Below are 19,219 nucleotides of genomic sequence, written 5' to 3'. Positions count from 1 at the left end.
ATTACCCAAGGGAAGAGGACGGGCTAGGGCCCTGGGCCTCGCCCTTCTCTCAACTCGCAGGGCCTCAGGGTAGAGAGGTTGAGAGGCGGCCGGGGGCCTGAGTGCCTGTTCGCCGCCAAGAGAGTGAAGCAGAGAAAAATCAGCCAGCCCACCAAGCCGCAACCTCCGCCCCGCGCCGCGCCGCGCACGTCTTAAGTAAGCGCCCGAGGCCCCGCCCCGGCAGCCCCGGCCCCGCCCCTCCTCGGCCCCAGACGGGGCTCTGGCTCCGCTGGCGGAGGGGCGGAGAGAACCCGCAGCTGCAACTTCGCCTAGAGCCTTTGAAAAGCCTGGGCTCAGCCGGGGATCGAGCTGCCGTCACCGCCGAGCCGCCGCTTCCCCGGCCCGGGCCTTAGCCCAAGCGGCTTGGCCATGGCAGCCGCCGCCTTTGCGGCGAATCTGGCCCCTGCGCTCCCCGCCCGTCGCTGAGCAGCCGTTAACCAGCCAGCCTCTCCGCCCGCTTTTCCCCCTGCCCGCGCCGCCGAGGCCCAGGCTCCGCTCAAGTTTCCGCCGCCGAAGCAGCCCGAGGCGAAGGCGAGGGAGGACGGACGTGGGGAATCGGGCGCCCCCGGCCCACCCAGCTCTCCCGACGGCGATGTGGGGGCGCTTCCTGGTCCCCGAGACCGGCGGCCGGGACAGCCCCGGCGGAGCCCGCAGCTTCCCGGCCGGTAAGGAACAGGACAGCTTCCAGGCTAGGGTGGGGGTCGTGGCAGATCGCGGCGCCTCGGGACCCCGCCGCCGCTCCTCTCCCTCCTCAGGCCTGTCTTCCCCCTGGCCGTCTCCCCGCCGCCGCCGCGCACCCCGTTTCCTCCCCGCAGGCTGACATCTGGCGGGCCGCGTCCCCGTCCCCGGCGCGTCCGCCCCGCATCCCGGCGCACCGGCCCCGCCACGGCTCCGCGTCCCGCCGGCCGCAGCCCCGGTGCCCGCAGCTATCCAGCTCGCCTGGGCCCCCTCGGCTCGAGCTTTGTTGTCCGTCTTCCTGTCCTCCTCCTCCTTTTCCCTCGTGGGGTGTGTGACCGGCGTGATAACGGGACTTGCTTGCCGCTCGTGGGGACCCGGGTGGGAAGGTCGCTGCGACCGTGCTGCGGCGGTTCAGAGGGACCGCGGTTCCGCGCCCGCCCCACCTCTGTGGGGCGCGGGCCCTGGTCTCCCGTGCCTGCACCCGCAGCCGCTACTTTAGGGCACGTTTTGGGGCGGGAGGAAGCTGCCGGTGATGCGGTCGCTGTAATTGAGCCCCGAGGGAACTTCAGCCCCTTACAGGAACCCCGACGCCGCCCCGTAGCCCCCTCTGGCGTAAGGGGAGGGCACGTCCTGCGAGAGCCAATCGACCTTTGAGCAATGGGTGTGTTAATTCGTTTGCCTTTCTCTGGCCTCCTCAAGGAAAATTAGGGGTTTGCCGTGTTCCCTGTGTGAAGGGGGCAGTTTGTATAGGACAGCCATTTCATGCCTGCATTGCTCAGAAGTTGTGTAAGAGCCACCAAATGAGGATAAATATTCTTTTAATTTGGGATAAAAAATAAGGCTTGGGTTGCCTGTGACAAATTACCTAACGATGACTGTCCTTCCAGGCACTTTAATCTTAGTTGAGTTTTGAACTCCTTCGAGAAAGCTGAAAGTTATATAGACCTTTTATCCAGAAAAAAAGCCATATGTACGTACTCAAAAATTTTCCTACAACGAGCTCCTGTAACCTTGTAACCTTGCTCCACAAAGTGTTTGCGCTAGACTTGTGTAACTTAGATATTTTTGTATATGTTTTCAAAGTTATTTACAAAACAAAAAGGCAGAAGCAGCATTTGGAAGTGGTCTTTTGATGGTAATATTTTCTGCTGTTTATCTGGCACTAACCCAGATTGCTATTGAAATTTCAAATGATGCAGTTCCATGATGGTTTAGGCATTTGTGATGTGGTTTTCTTAGAAAAGACATATATACATTTTAAAAATCCAGAGTTAGTTTTGAAATCATGCACTGATGTTTAGTCCTGCATCACTGTAAGAAATAATTGAATTTAATGTAGGAGTGAATTTAGAAAAAAAAAAAAAGGTAGAAAATTATTTTTTCTAAATTGTATACTATTTGTCCTGTGAAGGAGACAGCAGTTCAGAGGTTTCTGAGCTTACCGGTTTTCACAAATCCTGCCATCTAAGTAACTTCGGTGATTGAGAAGATATTTCAGTATCCCCAGGGACTGGAGGGAGTAGTTTCAATTTATCTGTACATGTCAAAAGCCATCTGTAATGTCTTTGTAACCCAACCTCTTAAAATTTACTTGTGATAATGGCAGCTTGTTTGGAGGCATATCACTGGAAGCGATGTATCCATTTTTGCATTGTTTTCTATGAAGAAGAAATCATCTTAGTGTTTAAAGTTTAGTACCTGAAAGACTTTGATGTTTTATTGCAACATCTGGACATTTGCTATGGCATAGAATATAGTAGAAAATGATATTTTATATCCTCAGATCCAAGTTTAAGGATTTTGGATGGTATATCTTTACAGAAGCATGTATTTTATCTCAGCTTTGACCATGATAAACCATTGGTAAATCAGGGCTTGGCTTTCCAATAAAAATTTTTCAGCTACATGCTAAGAATATGTAATCTTTGTTATGTTTCTTTATTCTCAAACAAATATATTAATAAATATTTAAAGTCATTTTAAATAATTTAAAGTTTTAAAAAGTTGTACCTTAGGTGGAAAACTTGTGTGGTTTCTTTAGCAAATGAGCAGATGGTGGAGGTCAAGATTATGACCTCTGAGTTGATTCATGTAGGGATCTTTTTTCCGTTCTGGGAATTGGAAGAAAATTTATATCTTTGAAATATTGTCCAATATATCTTTTGACTAATTTGAGCTATTTTAGGGTTTGTCTGAAACAAAGGGAACCTATCTTCTGATTGAGTTTATCAGCAATCTTTTTTGTCCTGAAGGCCAGTGTGAAGGCAGGGATAAATAAATTATTTCTAGTATTAAAATGAGTTTATCTCAATATGTCCGATGTCCTGGTTGGTTTGTTTATACAAATATGTGGCTGGACTAAAGGGAAAACCAAAGGTAATGTAGAACCAGATTTCTAAAAATTCAGAGGAAACTTTCTTCTTAAGAAAATGGTAGTAAAAAATAAGAACAGTAAATGTGGTTTGAAAAATACTGAACTTTTGGCCTTTGATTTAAGATTTAATTTTGTTTGGATTTACCTACAGGTTTTCAGCTTTCCTGAGTAATTGTGTTATAAACCAAAACAAAATAAATATTTCCTTATACTTCCATATAAAGGACAAATAAAAGCTCCCCTCACCTTGTATTGGCAAGTGTGGTTAGAAGGCTAATTTTAAATAGGACAAGTGATGGTATGTCTTTTATGCATTTGGTTGAGTGCATTTGAAATTACATTATTCATAACGTATATTAGTTTGAAAGTTTGGTGAAGGAAGGATGTATTTCCCTTAGGCTTTTGAAATCTAGTATGATATAGTGATATTTTGAGTCCTTACTAATGCCTAGTTATACTGAGTCTCTTCATTTTTATAAGTAATATTTTAAAAATAATCAACCCTTAAAACATTTTGAGGTAGAGTATTACACTTTTAAAGTGTGCTAAAAAGAAAATGTTATAGGACACATTTGACATGAAAAAATGTCATTTGTTCATTGCTTTGCACTTTACATCTACCTCTTCTTAGTTGATGTATTGCCATAGTGTTTAGTGTTCAGTGATGTCATAATGATAGTGGTAATAACTGGCGTGATTACAACAAATAATGTTTTCTGCTATGGTTCTGAATTAGATGGACCCAAGAGTACTATGGTAACAGTGAAACAACTCTTTAGCCTAAGCTCAACTGGACATGTTTTTTCATAATAGACATTGGGGTTGAGGGGTGAATCTCAACTTTAGTGATGACTTTTGTGAAATGAACTTGATTAATAATTGGAATTTGATCACTTCTTGGCTTGAATGAAGCTGGTAAATTAATCTGAGGCCAAGCAATAAATGGTGAGTTGATAATCTCATGTTGTGAATATTTATGTATGTTGTGATCAGAATGATTTTAGAGAGTCATGATTTTTCTGACGGGATAAAATGTGTATATGTGTACTCTGAGAAGATGATGAAGTGTTAAAGTCTCTAGTATTTTGGTGAGTTGTAGTTTAACTAGTTCCCATAAATTTTGCATGAAAAAATGAAGAATGTGATCACCCATGTAATTTTTAAGGCACATGATATTATTACTACTGTAAGGATTTTCATATTTTATACTAGAAAAATAATATTCTAAAAAGAGCAATTTATTGTGTAAGGTCACTTATTTTAAGAGTGGGAATAATCAACATAAAAAAGAACATCAAATTGCTTTTCATGCCAATTATTTTGCTTTCTGTTTTTCTTTAAAAAAATTGTTACCTAGCATAGTGCTTAAATTATTCTTTCAGTTTATATTGTGTGCCAGGCATTGTGCTAGGCTCTGGGGAACATTGAACAAGAAAGATAAAGTTCCTGCTCTAAGGGAGCCTACATTTTAGTGGAGAGGATACAGTCAATAGGTAAACAGACAACGAGATCATTCAGCTAGTGTTAAGTACTACAAAGAAAAGAAAACTCTGTGCGGTGGAAGAGGATGGGCAGAGTTACTTTGGGTAGGCTGGTCAGGGAATGCCTCTCTGAGGACGTAACATTACTCTGAGACCTGAATGATGAAAAGGAGCCGGGCATGAAGGCAGGGGTGTTCAGGTGGAGGGAACAGAAACAGCAAAATCTCCAGGGTGGAAATGACTTTGGGGAGTTTGAAGAATATGAGAAGCCAGTGAATCCAGAGCTTAGTGAGCAGGAATGTGAAGTGAGAAAGACCTGACAATAATGTTAGGAACTGTCAGGAGTTTGGATTCTATTCTGTACGTGAGAGGCAGCTTAGCTGTGAAATGGCAGGAGAGATTACCATTTCACTCAGTAGTGCATCAAGTGCCTACTATGAGGCAGATACTGTTCTATGTACTGGGGACAGGGAACAGACATTCTTTATCCTTTGTGTTTACAATCACTCCTGGCTATTGTGTGGGGGAAGAAATCGTGGAGGGATAGGGACAAGAATAGCAGTAGGGAAGCCAGTTAATAGGCCATTGCAGTTATTAGGTAAGAGACCATGGCTCAGATTAGAGTGGTTGGATTGGAATTTAGAGAGAAGGGGATGGATTTGGCATATACCTGAGAAATAAAGCTGATAGGATTTACTGATGGTTTGGAGGTTGCAAGTGAGGGAAAGAAGAATCAAAGATGACATTTTAGTTTTGGCTTCAGTAATTATAGTGGATGGTGATGCTATTTCCTGAGATGGGGAAGGGGTAGAGGAAGAGTGTAAGGAGTTCTGGTTTGGCCATGTGAAGTTTGGGATTTTTTTGAGAGGTTCAGGTGAGATGTTGAGTAGGTAGTTGGGTATACAAGTCTGGAGCTTAGTGGGGAGACCACTGGGGAGGGGGGAGATAGGAATTTGAGAGTTACCTGGGTATAAATGGTGTTTAAAGGTCATGGAGCTGGACAGATCACATGGAGAGATTATAGAGAAGACAGCAGAGGACCAAGCCCTGGGTCACAAACATTTTCTGTTCAGGTAGAGGAAGATGAGCCATCCAGAGAGACTGAGAGGAGCAGCCAGGGAGGTAGGAGTAAATCCAGGAGAATGTGGTGTTCCAGAAGAGAGGAGACCGAAGGCAGAAGTGATCATCAAAGTCTCATGCTTCGAAGAGGCATGTAAGATGAGTCAGAAGAAAATGGATCAATGCCATTGGCCAGTTTTAGTGAGAGATTTAAAACTTAAAGATGGCAGAATTAGAGATTAATCTATTAAACTCATTTTATTGCATAAGGATTGATACATAGGGGCTTAATAAACGTTTGAATTGCTTTCTCTTTAGCAATTCTCAAGCTAGGGTGACCTAACAGTCTGGGTGTCTGGGACTTTCAGTTTTAAAACTAGGGGAAATGTCCTGGGTTTGCCCAGGGCTGAAGGGTTTCCTGGGATGCCTTACATCAAACAGTGGTGGAGCCTCAGCCCAGAGTTCTCTGCCCAGGGCATCTGAACTGGTGTTAACAGTGTTCCCTTTCCATCAGATGAAAGATTCTGTCAACAGGGATCAGACTTTAGTATTGTGTCTGTATCTAGTTTTATTTCATGCTCTTATTAACCTTCCTCTGGTCTGACAATCTACCTCAGAAAAATAACTCTGCCTCTATTTTTTTTTTTTTTTTTTTAGAGACAGGGTCTTGTTCTGTCACCCAGGCTGGTCTTGAACTGCTGGGCTCAAGTGATCCTCCCACCTCAGCCTCCTGAGTAGCTGGGACTGTAGGCACCAGGCACCACACCCACCTAATTTTTAAAAAATATTTTTAGAGACAGGGTCTCACTATGTTGCCCAGGCTGGTCTTGAACTGCTGGACTCAAGTGATCCTCTCCCCTCATCCTCCAGAGTGCAGGAGTGAGTGACCACACCTAGTTTCTGCCCCTGTTTTTGCTTTTCCTGTCTTGTGATAAATTGTTTTAAGACTTCATTAGGTAGTGCTAAATTAATTCAAGTGGTTGATAGAAATTTAAGTTACTTTAAAGAGAGTGAACATGCCCACTTTATATAGTTGATGTCTAGTGAAGAAAACTTGATTGCTTTATTGATATTACTTTTTAAGATAATTTTTAATATTACAGTTCAGAGTTCTGAAATGAACTATAGTTTTTAGTTATGCTCCTCTGGAGGAGAATGGGATGAAAGATTGGGACAACATTTCCTGTGGTTGAACGTTTTCTACCAGTTGGTTACCTTGCTTTTATAGAGGCAGAGTTTGTATGCCTATTAACCATAAGATATTATGTATAGATATGACTTTGCCATGACATTTCTGAAGCTTTTCTGAAGCTTTCTCATTAATACTCAGCATTCTTTCTCATTTTAGGAATGATATACTAAAAAGTTTGGCTAGAAATTAAGTGCTTTAATTTGGGGGACAAAAATTCCAGATATAAAGTTTCTCAAAACTTTATTTTGGAATGTTTTAGGACTAAAATTTTGTTTTAATTTTGGCATTTAGATGTATTATGTATGGTTCTTATATTCCCTAGTATCAGAAAAATTGAAGGGCTATTGAGGAATAATTAGTCTACTGTGCTTCTTTTAGAAGTCAATGGCTACATTAAAAATTTAGTATTCATTAGATCTGACAACTTCTTATTTAGGAAAATTTATTTTGATCAAGGAGTTTATTTTCTCCTGAGTGCTGATGCTCTTTCTTAGTTTTGGCATAATTTCCTACCATGTAGAATATTTTCTCTGTTAGGTGATAATATGAAATAGTTTTAGTCTAAGACAAAGGTAAACCTCCTGAAATACCACTTGATATACTCCCTCACCTTTCTAATGGTTTTATTAACAACTCTCATTAGTTTTTAACTGTACTTCTTTTTTCCAATTTCTAACCTGGAAGAAAGGCTCACGAAAAACTAAATTAAATATGCGGCTATCATTCTGAATAGCTACCAGAATGCTTTTTTGAATACAGTGTTGCATGTAACCAGAAGATAGTACTCTCTGGCTGTCCATACACTGAAATCAACAGACTTGTAATTTTTTCATAGGAGGAGAGATAGTCTTATCTATCTTGGTTGCTACCTTAACCTTCTCTAGTTCCTTCTTTCATTTAAGAAGTACTTGGTGAATATTTATTGGTAAGAATTCATACTTTTTCTGTGAAAGGTGAACTACTTTTTTATCCATCTGATCTTTGCTCTTAATTGAGGTAATTTTAGCCATAGCCTGAACCAACCTAGTTTAAGGCCCTTACAGTAGTAGAATTGAAAATAAGGGAATTCGGAATCATATCTGAAGAATCTATTTTTATACCTTTTGTGGTCATGTTTTTAAAATTATTTGCAGTGGTTAATGAGCGAACTTCAAGATTTTATACTTCATTTTATTAATTGACAAATAATAATTGTATACATTTATGGGATACAATGTCATGTTTTGATCTATGCATATATTATAAAAAGATTAAATCAAGCTAGTTAACATCCTTACCAACTTATTCTTTTGGAGTTAGACTGTTAAAAATGTATTGTTTTAGCAGTTCTGAAATATATATTATTATTAACTGTGGTCACCATGCTGTACAATAGGTCACTAAAACTTATTCCTCTACTCTAACTAAAACTTTGTACCCTTTGATCAACATCTCCCCTTTCCCCATTCATCCCCCCTTTTATATTTAGCAAGTAACAAATAATAGCTACTGATTACTTAAAAATTTGATTTAACTCTTTAAATGCAAGAAAGCCAATTAGCTTTGGTTGAGTTAGATTTTAATGTCATTATTTTTTAACTAGTTAGTGTGTTTATGTGAACAAGTATACTTACTAACTTGATGCTGCTAACCTTATTTTAGCTGAGTGAAATCATCCTCAATGACTATTTAATTCTCAATCTTGGAACCTGGTTTTATTTTATTCCTGGTACTTACTTTCTTCTGACATAGAATTTTACCTCTGGTTAGAACCTAACATTTCATATTGGAGCTGATCTTTAGATCTCTTTTAGAACTGGAGGAGCACAGCCTCTCAAAACTCCTCCCCTTTTGCTACCCGTTTATTTTTCTTGATACATTATGACTGAACCTTCATGAAAAGGGTAGGTGTTTAGCAAATATTTTTGAAAAGAGACTGTAGAGAACCAATGGATTCCTTATGTTTTGGACATGCCTAACAGTGAAAATTCCACCTAATGCTCCTATTATATGTAGGCGATATTTATCATAGTTCATCAATTTTAAGATGTACTTTAAAAATGTTTTAATATTTCTGATATCTGCATGCATAGTCTTGTAATTCATGGTGTTGTTTAATTGGCACCCTTTTAGTTGTGCATAAAAATGATATATGTTAAAATTATTTTTCCAACTTGTAAAGTTTGAGGGTATGTGAGTCATTTTGACCCCCAATATGCCCTCTTCATATTGGGAGCTTCATTTGTAAAGCATCATCTTTAGCCTTAAAGGGACCAGTTGTTATTTTTTCAAACTGAAATCCTAAGTGACATGTTACTGTCAGATCTGATTTGATTGTCTTTTTTTTTTTCTCTTGCAAAAGAAGTGATGAAGAGTGCTCATGGGAGGCACAGCTTGGCTATTTTCTTGTTTGTTTGTACTTATATTTTCAGTATTATCTTCAGGCTTTTCAATTTTCAGGTTTCTTTGCAGTAATATTTTTAAGCTACTGATCCATTTTGTGAGTGTCAGTTTAGATAAAACTACATGTGATAACGTAAATCTGCTTAATCAGGCACAAACTGCAGTGCGTTGCAATACAAAGAAATTGAATGAAGGAGAATGTCACTGTCAAGCTCTCTGTATAGAACTCCCCTTTTTGGCTTTTACCTATGTTAAAAAGTGAAAAAAAAAAAACTCCCCCCTTTCCTCAGTTTACCTTACATATATGTAAAATGATGCTCTAATAATCCAAGTAAGAGCACCAATGTTAATCTGCATGTTAAATATTAGTAAAACTTAATGCATTACTTCTTCCTAAAGATAATTCTAAATGTATACAGAACTTCTAACATTTTCTTCCAGCAGTCATCTGGTGGATTTACTCATGTACTCCGTGGCATGAATGTATCCACTTTGGAGATCATAGAAGTAGAAAGCTATTGTATGCCTAATCTACTGGAATATAGATGTTAAAAAAATGGCGGGTATCAGAGAGATGGGTATTGGGTATGTGTTTGAAGGAGTAGTTGTAAACATGCTAATGAGAAATAATTATTAATATTAGTCAGAGAAGCTGGTGATAGTGTAGTTGTCCTTGATTGAACAGGAAAGGAAAAGAACAAGGTTAAAAACTTGTAAGAGAGTAGGGCACTGTATCTCATGAAGAACAGAAGAATTATTATGTAGTATTTGTCAGATGATGTTTTTCTTCTCTAATTATTAAAGTTATACATATGCTCATAAAATATTGACTCAGTACAGAAAGGTTTAAAATGAAGGTAAGCCTCTTCATTTTTCTTTCATGCCAGTCTTCCATTTTTAATAGTTTTTCATTATCCTTCTGGAAGATTTCTGTGCATGTACAATAATAAAAATATGACTAACATTTATTGAAATCTTAATATACCTGGCACTTTTTAAAATGTTTTTAAATATTTATCACAACAATCCTATAACATAGGTAATATATATAATTTTTATGCCTTTTACATATGAAGAAACTGAAGCACAGAGAGGTTAAGTGATTTACTTTGAGATCTCACTGTGCTAATAAGAAGTGATAAAAACTTGAACTCAGGTAGTCTGGTTTCACAGTCCACATCCTTTTCCATTAAGCTATACTGTTAATTTTATAATAAAAGAAACAAATGAAGACTATTGGAGTCATTTACCCTAGAGGTACAGTACTAAAATGGAATGAAGGATTAGAATGAAGATTATATATCTCAATATATTATGTTTCTGCCATCTTAGTTATTCTCCATTGCAGTACATGATTTTGTTTTTTTATTCTTTCTAGTGACCATTAATATTATTTTTGTATGGTTTAATGTTTTATTTATTTTTTGTGACTTTTGTGTGTCTTTTTGACCTATTGGAGACTGTTCTCCTATTTTTTCTTTGGAGTTTTGGTCATTAGTTCTTCAAATCTTTAAAATTATTTTTTAAAAAAGCTTCTTTGATAAATATTTACTGATCTTTAAATAGATACTTAAATGCAAACTGACTCAAGGGATAGTTTAAAATATCCTGGATTTTAAAATAAACAGACAACAACCACTAAACAAAACCCTTGTTTTAATCCTTCTAAAGGGAAGTGTATTTTTGTAGCTCTAATTGTAAGGCTTCCAAAATTCTAATTTTATTCTGTGAACATTTATTGGATACCCAGTGGTTATAATGACTACATTTATTGAGACCCTGCCTAAGAATGCAGCTCTGTGCTAGGTGCTGGACACTAAAAAAAAATTTTTATTTTTCACTTTTCCTAGTGTGGTGAGGGAGAAGAAAGTCATATATATAGGGGTTAATAAAATTTCGTAAATACTGTGATGGAATTTTGAATATGTTGGAAGTGAACAAAGTAATAGTTATTTAATGCCACGTGGAGGAATTAGGGAAGACAGAGCAAATTAAGTCTGAACTGGGACTCTTAAAGAAGGTGCAAAAGGGAAACAGCTTGGAGTCATGAAAGAGCCTGATATGTTTGGAGGAAGCGATTAGGATTAGGTAAGTGTATTTGCAGGGGAGCTAGTGTGGGAGAGGTAGAAGTTGGAAAGTGTTAGAAAATGAGGCTAACAACTGGTGAAGAACTTTGCCAAACTTAATGAGTTTGAGTTTTACCCCACAGACCTATATAATCAGGGGAATGATAAACATATTATACTTGATTCTAAGATAATTCTTTCTGACAGTAGGGTAGAGGTTGACTTAAGTGGAGTTACTCCAGAAAGAGAATAGATTCTTTGTGCAAAAGTACTTTATATTAACAAGTATGTTAATATAACAAGTATGTTAATATTTCAGAGATGTTAAAATATGAAATACGTGTAACTTACATAATATAAAGGTAAACACACTTTAATATTTTCTATTTTGGTCTGTTTTATTTAAAAAAGTTGGTCTTTAAGTTGATTTTTAAGACCAATAATGGGTAATAGATAATCTGCATTTTGAAAAACATTTGTATTTGTGATTGTTTTATAGTTTTAGCTTTTTATGTGAAAGTATAAATCTGCTTTGTCAGTGGTATTATTTTTATTTTCTTCTGGCTTAGAGTTGTCATTAAAATATCCAATAAGAAGATAAGTTGTTATTCTAAGTGCAGTTACAGATATAATTATATATTATGGAAGACCTGGGACTGTATGCATTCTTGCTTCCAATAAAAAAGCTTCAGAAATAAAATAAAATAGGTTGCTTGTTCATTTGATGCTAATCTTCCAGTGTGAGAAATGTTCCTAAGTCTTTATAAGTTATCCCTGGGTATTCAGTATTCTATTTAAAGGAGTTAAAATTAGTACTGAAAAATGTAACATACTGTCTTCCAAAGAGAAGTTCCAATGTAGGGTGTCTTAGGAACTTTGTTCTTACAGTAATGCTTCTGTCTTTGTTTTAGAGAGAACAATTTTACAGTCATCCAATTGCTTTAATGTGATAGGACCTGTTGATACTTATGAGAGAAAGTAGTGGGCTGGTTGCTGTTTTGATGATGATTTAGATAGGACTTTGAGTTCATTTAGATAGCTTATTACCTGATGGAAGAAAACATTTTTCTATAGATTATAGACCACATATCAGAGTTAGAACAGATCTGGTGACAGAATACCTTCATCTAGTGCTTTAATGTAAGAGTATTTAATCACATGAATTAAAATAAGTCCCATTCTGAGAGAGGTCTAGAATCTGCAAAGTATTAAGTAGCTATTCTGGACCTCCAAGTGATAGAAGTGTCTCTTTGGCTAATATTTTTCAATTTGGGGTTGTTAATTTGAATGTATGTGGCTTTTAAAGCTGCTTATATACTTCATACATATATAGAGCCCAAATTTAATTTATAAATTATATTTAAATTTTTAAAATAATGTTTACATGGCATAATGTTTTATTAAAACTGAATCATTAATGTTGGGATTACTATGACAAGTAGCCTCAGATCTGGTTTTATTATTTATTTATGTGTTTTCATTTTAATATTAATGTAGAGAATGACTGTTCCTAAAAGTGTGGTAAGAAATGGTGTAATTTTATGCACATGTTTGTTATTTTGTGATCCTATGTTTAAACTGCCAGAAGGCATTCCTTGCATACCAATTTCAATAGGGTGTCACTTGATAATTCTGTAAAGCTATCTTGTTTCAAATCATGGTAAGTGCCCAGTGATGTCATTTGCTCTTACTTAGAAGCAATTGCAATTGCAAACATAAATGGGGGGCATTGGAATTATGGGATAAACCTGTTTTAAGGTAGCTATACAGATAATAACATTAAAATTATGTAGAAATAATATTTTAAGGTAGCTATTCAGATAATCTGTAATATGCTTATTAATTTTTAAAGGATTGTAATTGAAATGAAAAGCTAATATTCATGTAGAGAACTTAACTTTCATGACTGTGTCTGTAGGCCCCAATTTGAGGATCATGGTGTTAGGCATCAATAAAGATTTGTTCTACAGCTTTTATATTAAATTCAGCAGATTTAAAATTGCTCTTTCTAATTACAGTACTATAACAATTTCCAAATACTTATTCTTTATTTCTGCACCTAACTTGTAACACATAGTTCAGATTGGCACTGGTCCATGGATATCCTTTGAGTAGTGTTATACTTGACAGTAAAGAATGAAGTTAAGTAAAGTGATGGGTAAATCAGAAAAAGGCAAATAAAAATTAAATATGGGCAAGATAAGTGAAAATAAACTTTTAGAGAACATTGAAAAGCCTTAAGTTAGCTAAAAAATAAAGATTTATTATAACTCGAAAGGGCAAATCAAGCTAAGAGTAGGAAAGTGCTATGCTGTTAAACTTTTATCAAAAGTTAAAGAAATAAAACAAATTCAATTAAAATAATGTAAAATAATTTTTCATTTGATGCCATTAGGATGTAGCAGAAAATTAGATTTTTTTGATCTTCCATATGCATACTGAATTTATATTGTCATGCAATATGATTGAATTAGACTTTCCCTGAGCTCCAATTCTCAACTACTGCCTGTATGTAGAATCACAGACTCCTTCTTAACAATTATTCCAGAGTACTGACATTTGAAGATAAATAGGTAGATTTAAAATTTTTAATAAGACAACAGTACATGTTTGAAAGTTCAATACCCATAAGCAAAAAACAGAGTTCTTCAGCCAGAGGAAGCTCTGAGATCAGAATTGAATTGATATGCATGAGACATATAAGTTTATTTGGTGAATTTTATCGATCATTTTAAATTATTTTGGGTGGAAAATAACGTTTTAATACCCTATATGTATTTTTCACAAGGTAAAAAAAAACTCTTCTGCCTACTCAGGTATCATATATGTGTTAACTTTTGTGTATTTTCCTTTGTAGGCCCAGATTATTCATCAGCATGGTTACCTGGTAGTGAATCATTGTGGCAGGCCACAACTGTTACATCTAACCATCGAAATAGCCATATCAGGAGACATAGTATAGCTTCTGACAGTGGAGACACCGGCATTGGAACTTCCTGTTCTGACAGTGTGGAAGGTGAGCTAAAATTCTTAGTGTTTAGATATGAATCTTCAGATTCATGAGAATGGTTGTGATATGAGAATATTCAAGGGATATGTTTTATTGTTCCAAACTAAAAATTATAAAGTAGTGTTTGAATAATAATGTTCAATATTGCTACATATCAAAAGAAATTGTCCCTTTGATTATATTACAGTTCCCCCCCCCCACCTTTTTTTTTTTTTTTTTTTTTTTTTGAGACAGAGTCTCGCTCTGTTGCCCGGGCTAGAGTGCCGTGGCATCCGCCTAGCTCACAGCAACCTCAAACTCCTGGGCTCAAGCGATTCTCCTGCCTTAGCCTCCTGAGTAGCTGGGACTACAGGCATGCGCCACCATGCCCGGCTAATTTTTTCTACATATATTTTTAGTTGTCCATATAATTTCTTTCTATTTTTAAGTAGAGATGGGGTCTCGCTCTTGCTCAGGCTGGTCTCGAACTCCTGAGCTCAAACAATCCACCCGCCTCAGCCTTCTAGAGTGCTAGGATTACAGGCATGAGCCACCGCGCTTGGCCTCCCTTCTTTTTTTTTTTAACTAAACTTTTTATGTTGAGATAAGTATAGATTCACATGCAGTTTTAAGAAATAATACAGAGAGATTTTATTTATCATTTATCATTTCATTTATCAGAGACCTTTTATGCATTTTCCCCCATAGTAATATCTTGCAAAACTATAGTACAGTATCACAACCAGGGTATTGACATTGATATAGTCAAGATACAGAACAATTCCATATACCTCATGTTGCCCACTCCCACTTCTCTCTTTACCCCCTCCCCTAACTCCTAGAAACCACTAATCTATGCTTCATTTCTATAATTTTGTCATTTCAACAATGCTATATAAATAGATACAATACTTAACCTTTTGGAATTGGCTTTTACCTCTGGAGATCCATCCAGGTTGTTGTGTTGTATCAACAGTTAATTCCTTTTTATTGATGAGTAGTATTCAACAATAGTGGTATTGGAGAGACAACGGTTTGTTTAACCATTCACTCTGTTGAAAAACATCTGGGTTGTTTCCACTTTTTGACTGTTATGAATAAATATGTGTGTACAGATTATCATGTGAGCATATATCTTCATTTTTTCTGGGGTGGTTAGAAGCCCAGGAGTGCAGTTGTCGAGTTGTGTAATATAATTGCATGTTTAGGTTTTAAAGAAATCGTCACACTGTTTCCAGAGTGGCTGTACCGTTTTCATCATCTGTGTATGTATAAGTGATCCAGTTTTCTCTTTATCTTTGCTAGCATTTGGTGTTTTTAAAATTTTAGCTATTCTGATAGTCTAGTGACATCTCCTTGTGGTAGTGATAACACTTTTTAAATAGACTTTCTTTTTTAGAGCAGCAGAAAAATTCTTTGGATGGTATAGAGATTTCTCAGATCCCCCTGTCCCCACGCATGTACAGCCTCCCCCATTATCATCATCACCCACCACTGTAGTGCATATGTTAAAATTGATGAACCTGCACTGACACATTATTATCACCGAGTGTCCATAGTTTACATTAGGGTTCAGCCTCGATGTTGTGTATTGTATGAGTTTGGACAAATTTATAATGACATGTATCCATCATCATGTATCATACAGAATAGTTTCACTGCCTTAAGAAACCTCTGTGCTCTGCCTATTCATCCCTTCCTCCCCGCATCTCCTAGAAACCACTGGTCTTTTTACTGTCTCTATAGTTTTGCCTTTTGCATAAGGTCATATAGTTGGAATCATACAGTATATTGCCTTTTCAGATTAGCTTCATTTACTAAGTAATATGCATTTAGGGTTCCTCCATGCCTTTTCATGGCTTGCTGGCTCATTTGTTTTTAGCACTGAATAATATTCCATTGTCAGGATATACCACAGTTTTTTAATCCATTCACCTATTGAAGGGCATCTTAGTTGCTTCCATGTTTTGGCAATTGTGAGTAAAGCTGCTATGAACATCCATATGTAGGTTTTGAGTGGTTGTCAATTTTCAGCTCCTTTGAATAAGTACCAAGGAGCACGATTGCTGGTTTAAAAGATAAGAGTATGTTTAGTTTTGTAAGAAATTGCCTTCCAAAGTGGCTGTACCATTTTGCATTTCCACCAGTAATGAATGAGAGTTCTGTTGCTTCACATCCTACTCAGCATTTGGTATTGTCAGTGTTCTGAATTTTGCTATTTTAATAGGTATGTAATGGTATTTTGTTGTTTTGATTTGCATTTCCCTTTGGATATGTGATGTGGAATATCTTTTCATATATTTATTTGCCATCTGTATATCTTGTTTGTTGAGGTCTCTGTTAAGGTCTTTAGCCTGTTTTTTAATTGGGTGGTTTGTTTTCTTGTTGAGTTTTAAGAGTTTTTTGTTTTAGGTAACGGTCCTATCTTCTGCAAATACAGCTGTCTGTTAGTATTTGTGGGTAATTAGTTCCAGAACCCCTGATACCAAGATCCAAGGATGCTCAAGTCCCTTGGGTAAAATGGTGTAGTATTAGCATATAACCTAATACACATCTTCTTGTATACTTTAAATCATCTCTAGGTTACTTAAAATACCCAGTGCAATGCCGGTTCCTTCTCATCTGAAACCTCTCCTCTCAGCTCAAGACAGATAAATTCGTGGTGTACTTGCTCTTCTCTGCTGGGAGCTCTCCTACTTGGTGGAAGGAAAGACAGGTCCCTGATTGCACACTTGTGTCCTACTCCAGATTGACCCAGCAGGACAGAAGTGGATGCATTGAGACGCATCTGTTCTCCAGTATTGTCCCATTCCCCTGTGGTTGTCACAGTCAAAGCCAGTGCCGGGGCATAGTGCAGAGTGATGGGTTGGTCTCTAGACCCCTGTTGGAAGGTCAGGCAGGGGGCTGGGTGTGTCCTTCTCCACGGAGGCAGGTGGTATGGGAGTTTGCTCTTCCTGGGTCTCCCTGTGGTGGTGGCAGTGGCGGCTGGGTGAGGCTATTTAGATGGTGGCCACAGTGAGAGGGCTGTGGGAGTTGGCTCCACAGAGGTCCAGGTACAGTGGTGATATGTAGGGGGGGCAGCTGAGGGGAGTGGGTCCATGGTGGTGGATGGTGGGTGGTATGCCATGGTCCAGGCTGGGGCAATGTGCAAGGGGCAGGACTGTGATGGCATCTGGGGAGTGGGGCAGTTGGAGCTGGGTGGCAGGTGGTGGTTGGGGCCATGGTAGCCAGGCAGGGCGTGACAGGGTGGGGCAATGGTCGCTGCTCAGGACATGGTTGGCAGGGCTGCTGAAATATGCAGTGTGCATTGTCCTGGCATCATGAAGAGGGCAGGTGTGCTGTGGGCAAGTTGCTGTGGCTGTGGCTTTCTTTCCTCCCAGGACTGGTAGTGATAGTTGCCGTGGTGCTTCTCAAGTGACAGCAGCAGCAGCAGTAGTGGTGCTATCCAGATGGTAGCAGTGGATGTTGGGGGCCTTGGGTACCTTCTCTTCTAGGATCCTCTAGTGCCCTGGGGTGGGGGGATGGTCGGCACCCAGTCACAGGGGCATGTTGCTCTGCCCACTCCCTCCCTGGCCTGGCAGGTGCAATGGGAGAGGTGGCTGCAGTGGAACTGACCCCTGTGTTTACCAGGCACTCTAGGGCTGAGAGCTCAGAATGGCATCAATTGTAGTAACCCAGGATCAGAAGCCAGTGGGATCCTGCCGTGCCTGCTCTCTGGTTCAGAGCAGTCTCCAAGCAGCTCCCTGATCAGTCTGGTACCTGCCGTGGTGGTGGTGGTGTTGGTGCTGCCAACCCCTTGCAGCTGGGGTTGCTGTGTCTGCAGGGAGAGTGTGGCCCCTGGGCTCTCTCCTTGGACCCTTCCTCACTTGTGGGTGCCTTCCCCCAGGTACCTTCCAAACCTGCCAAACAGTTTACCCAGCTTCCCTCTCCTTCACTTTGTGTGTCTCCCATTGCTTCTTTGATAATTCGCAGTGCTCTCTCTAATACAGTGATCTGTAGGTGAACATCTCCTTGCAACTTTTGATCATCTCCTTTGAGAGCAGTGTGTGCAGGCCGTTTCTAGTCTGCCATTTTCAGGAGTTTATTATTGAGTTTATTACATAAAGAGTTATTCATATAATCTGTATAAAAGTCTCTATCAGATACATGATTTTCAGAAATTTTCTCCTAATTCTGTGAGTTATCTTTTTACTTTCTTGACGGTATCATTTGCATCAAAAAATTTTTAAATTTTAATGAAGTCCAACTTATCTTTATATTTTTTGTTGCTTGGGCTTTTGGTGTTGTACCTTAGAAATTGTTGCCCAACTTAAGGTCATGGAGATTTAAACATATGGTTTCCTCGAAGAGGAGTCTTACTGTTTTAACTGTTACATTAGGCCTATGATTCATTTGAATAAATATTTATGGATGGTATAAGGTAGGGGTACAGCTTTATTCTTTTGCCTGTGGCTATCCAGTTATATTATCTCTATGTATTCTTTTAGATGTTAATATAGAAATCATAATATGTATCCCTAAGTTGACTATCTGTAATGGTAATCAGAATCTTTATCCTCCTCTGAGAAATATAAGGACCTTAGAACTTTGGAATGACAGTTACCTCTGTTTTGAGTTATATGCCATAGTTGCCAAATATTTTGGTTTTATCTTTCCCCCTCTTTTTTACCCACAAATTAGATATTGTTTTTATTTTATGTAGTCATTTTTTAAGATTTAATCATCACTTTATATTTTTCTGCCTCACTACTCCTTTTTGAAACTCAGGAATCATTATTCTTCATCCTGAAAGAAACTAAAGGAACTGAAACAGTTGTTTTAGTGAGTCTTTTGGTGGTAAACTCTAATTTTGCTTAGCTGAAAATATATTTTGCCCTTAATCTTGAAAGATAGTTTCCCTGAAAGAACAGTTCTTGGATGTCAGGTATTTACTCTCAACCTTTTGAAGATACTAGTCTA

General features: G+C 38.5%; 1 protein-coding gene across 1 annotated transcript in view; it reads left to right on the top strand.

Moving 5' to 3' along the window:
- Positions 1-500: 500 nt before the first annotated feature.
- Positions 501-19,219, top strand: part of CEP85L (centrosomal protein 85 like) — a 108,930-nt gene continuing 90,211 nt past the window's right edge. The window contains exons 1-2 of the mRNA XM_069488392.1: positions 501-704; positions 14,129-14,287. Coding sequence (XP_069344493.1) covers positions 632-704; positions 14,129-14,287 — 232 coding nt within the window. The 5' untranslated portion in view covers positions 501-631. The remainder of the gene's footprint in view (positions 705-14,128; positions 14,288-19,219) is intronic.

Source organism: Eulemur rufifrons, chromosome 15 (genome assembly GCF_041146395.1).
Source record: "Eulemur rufifrons isolate Redbay chromosome 15, OSU_ERuf_1, whole genome shotgun sequence".
Taxonomy (NCBI): domain Eukaryota; kingdom Metazoa; phylum Chordata; class Mammalia; order Primates; family Lemuridae; genus Eulemur; species Eulemur rufifrons.
The sequence above is the reverse complement of the archived record's forward strand: the minus strand, read 5'-3'. Positions and strand labels throughout refer to the sequence as shown.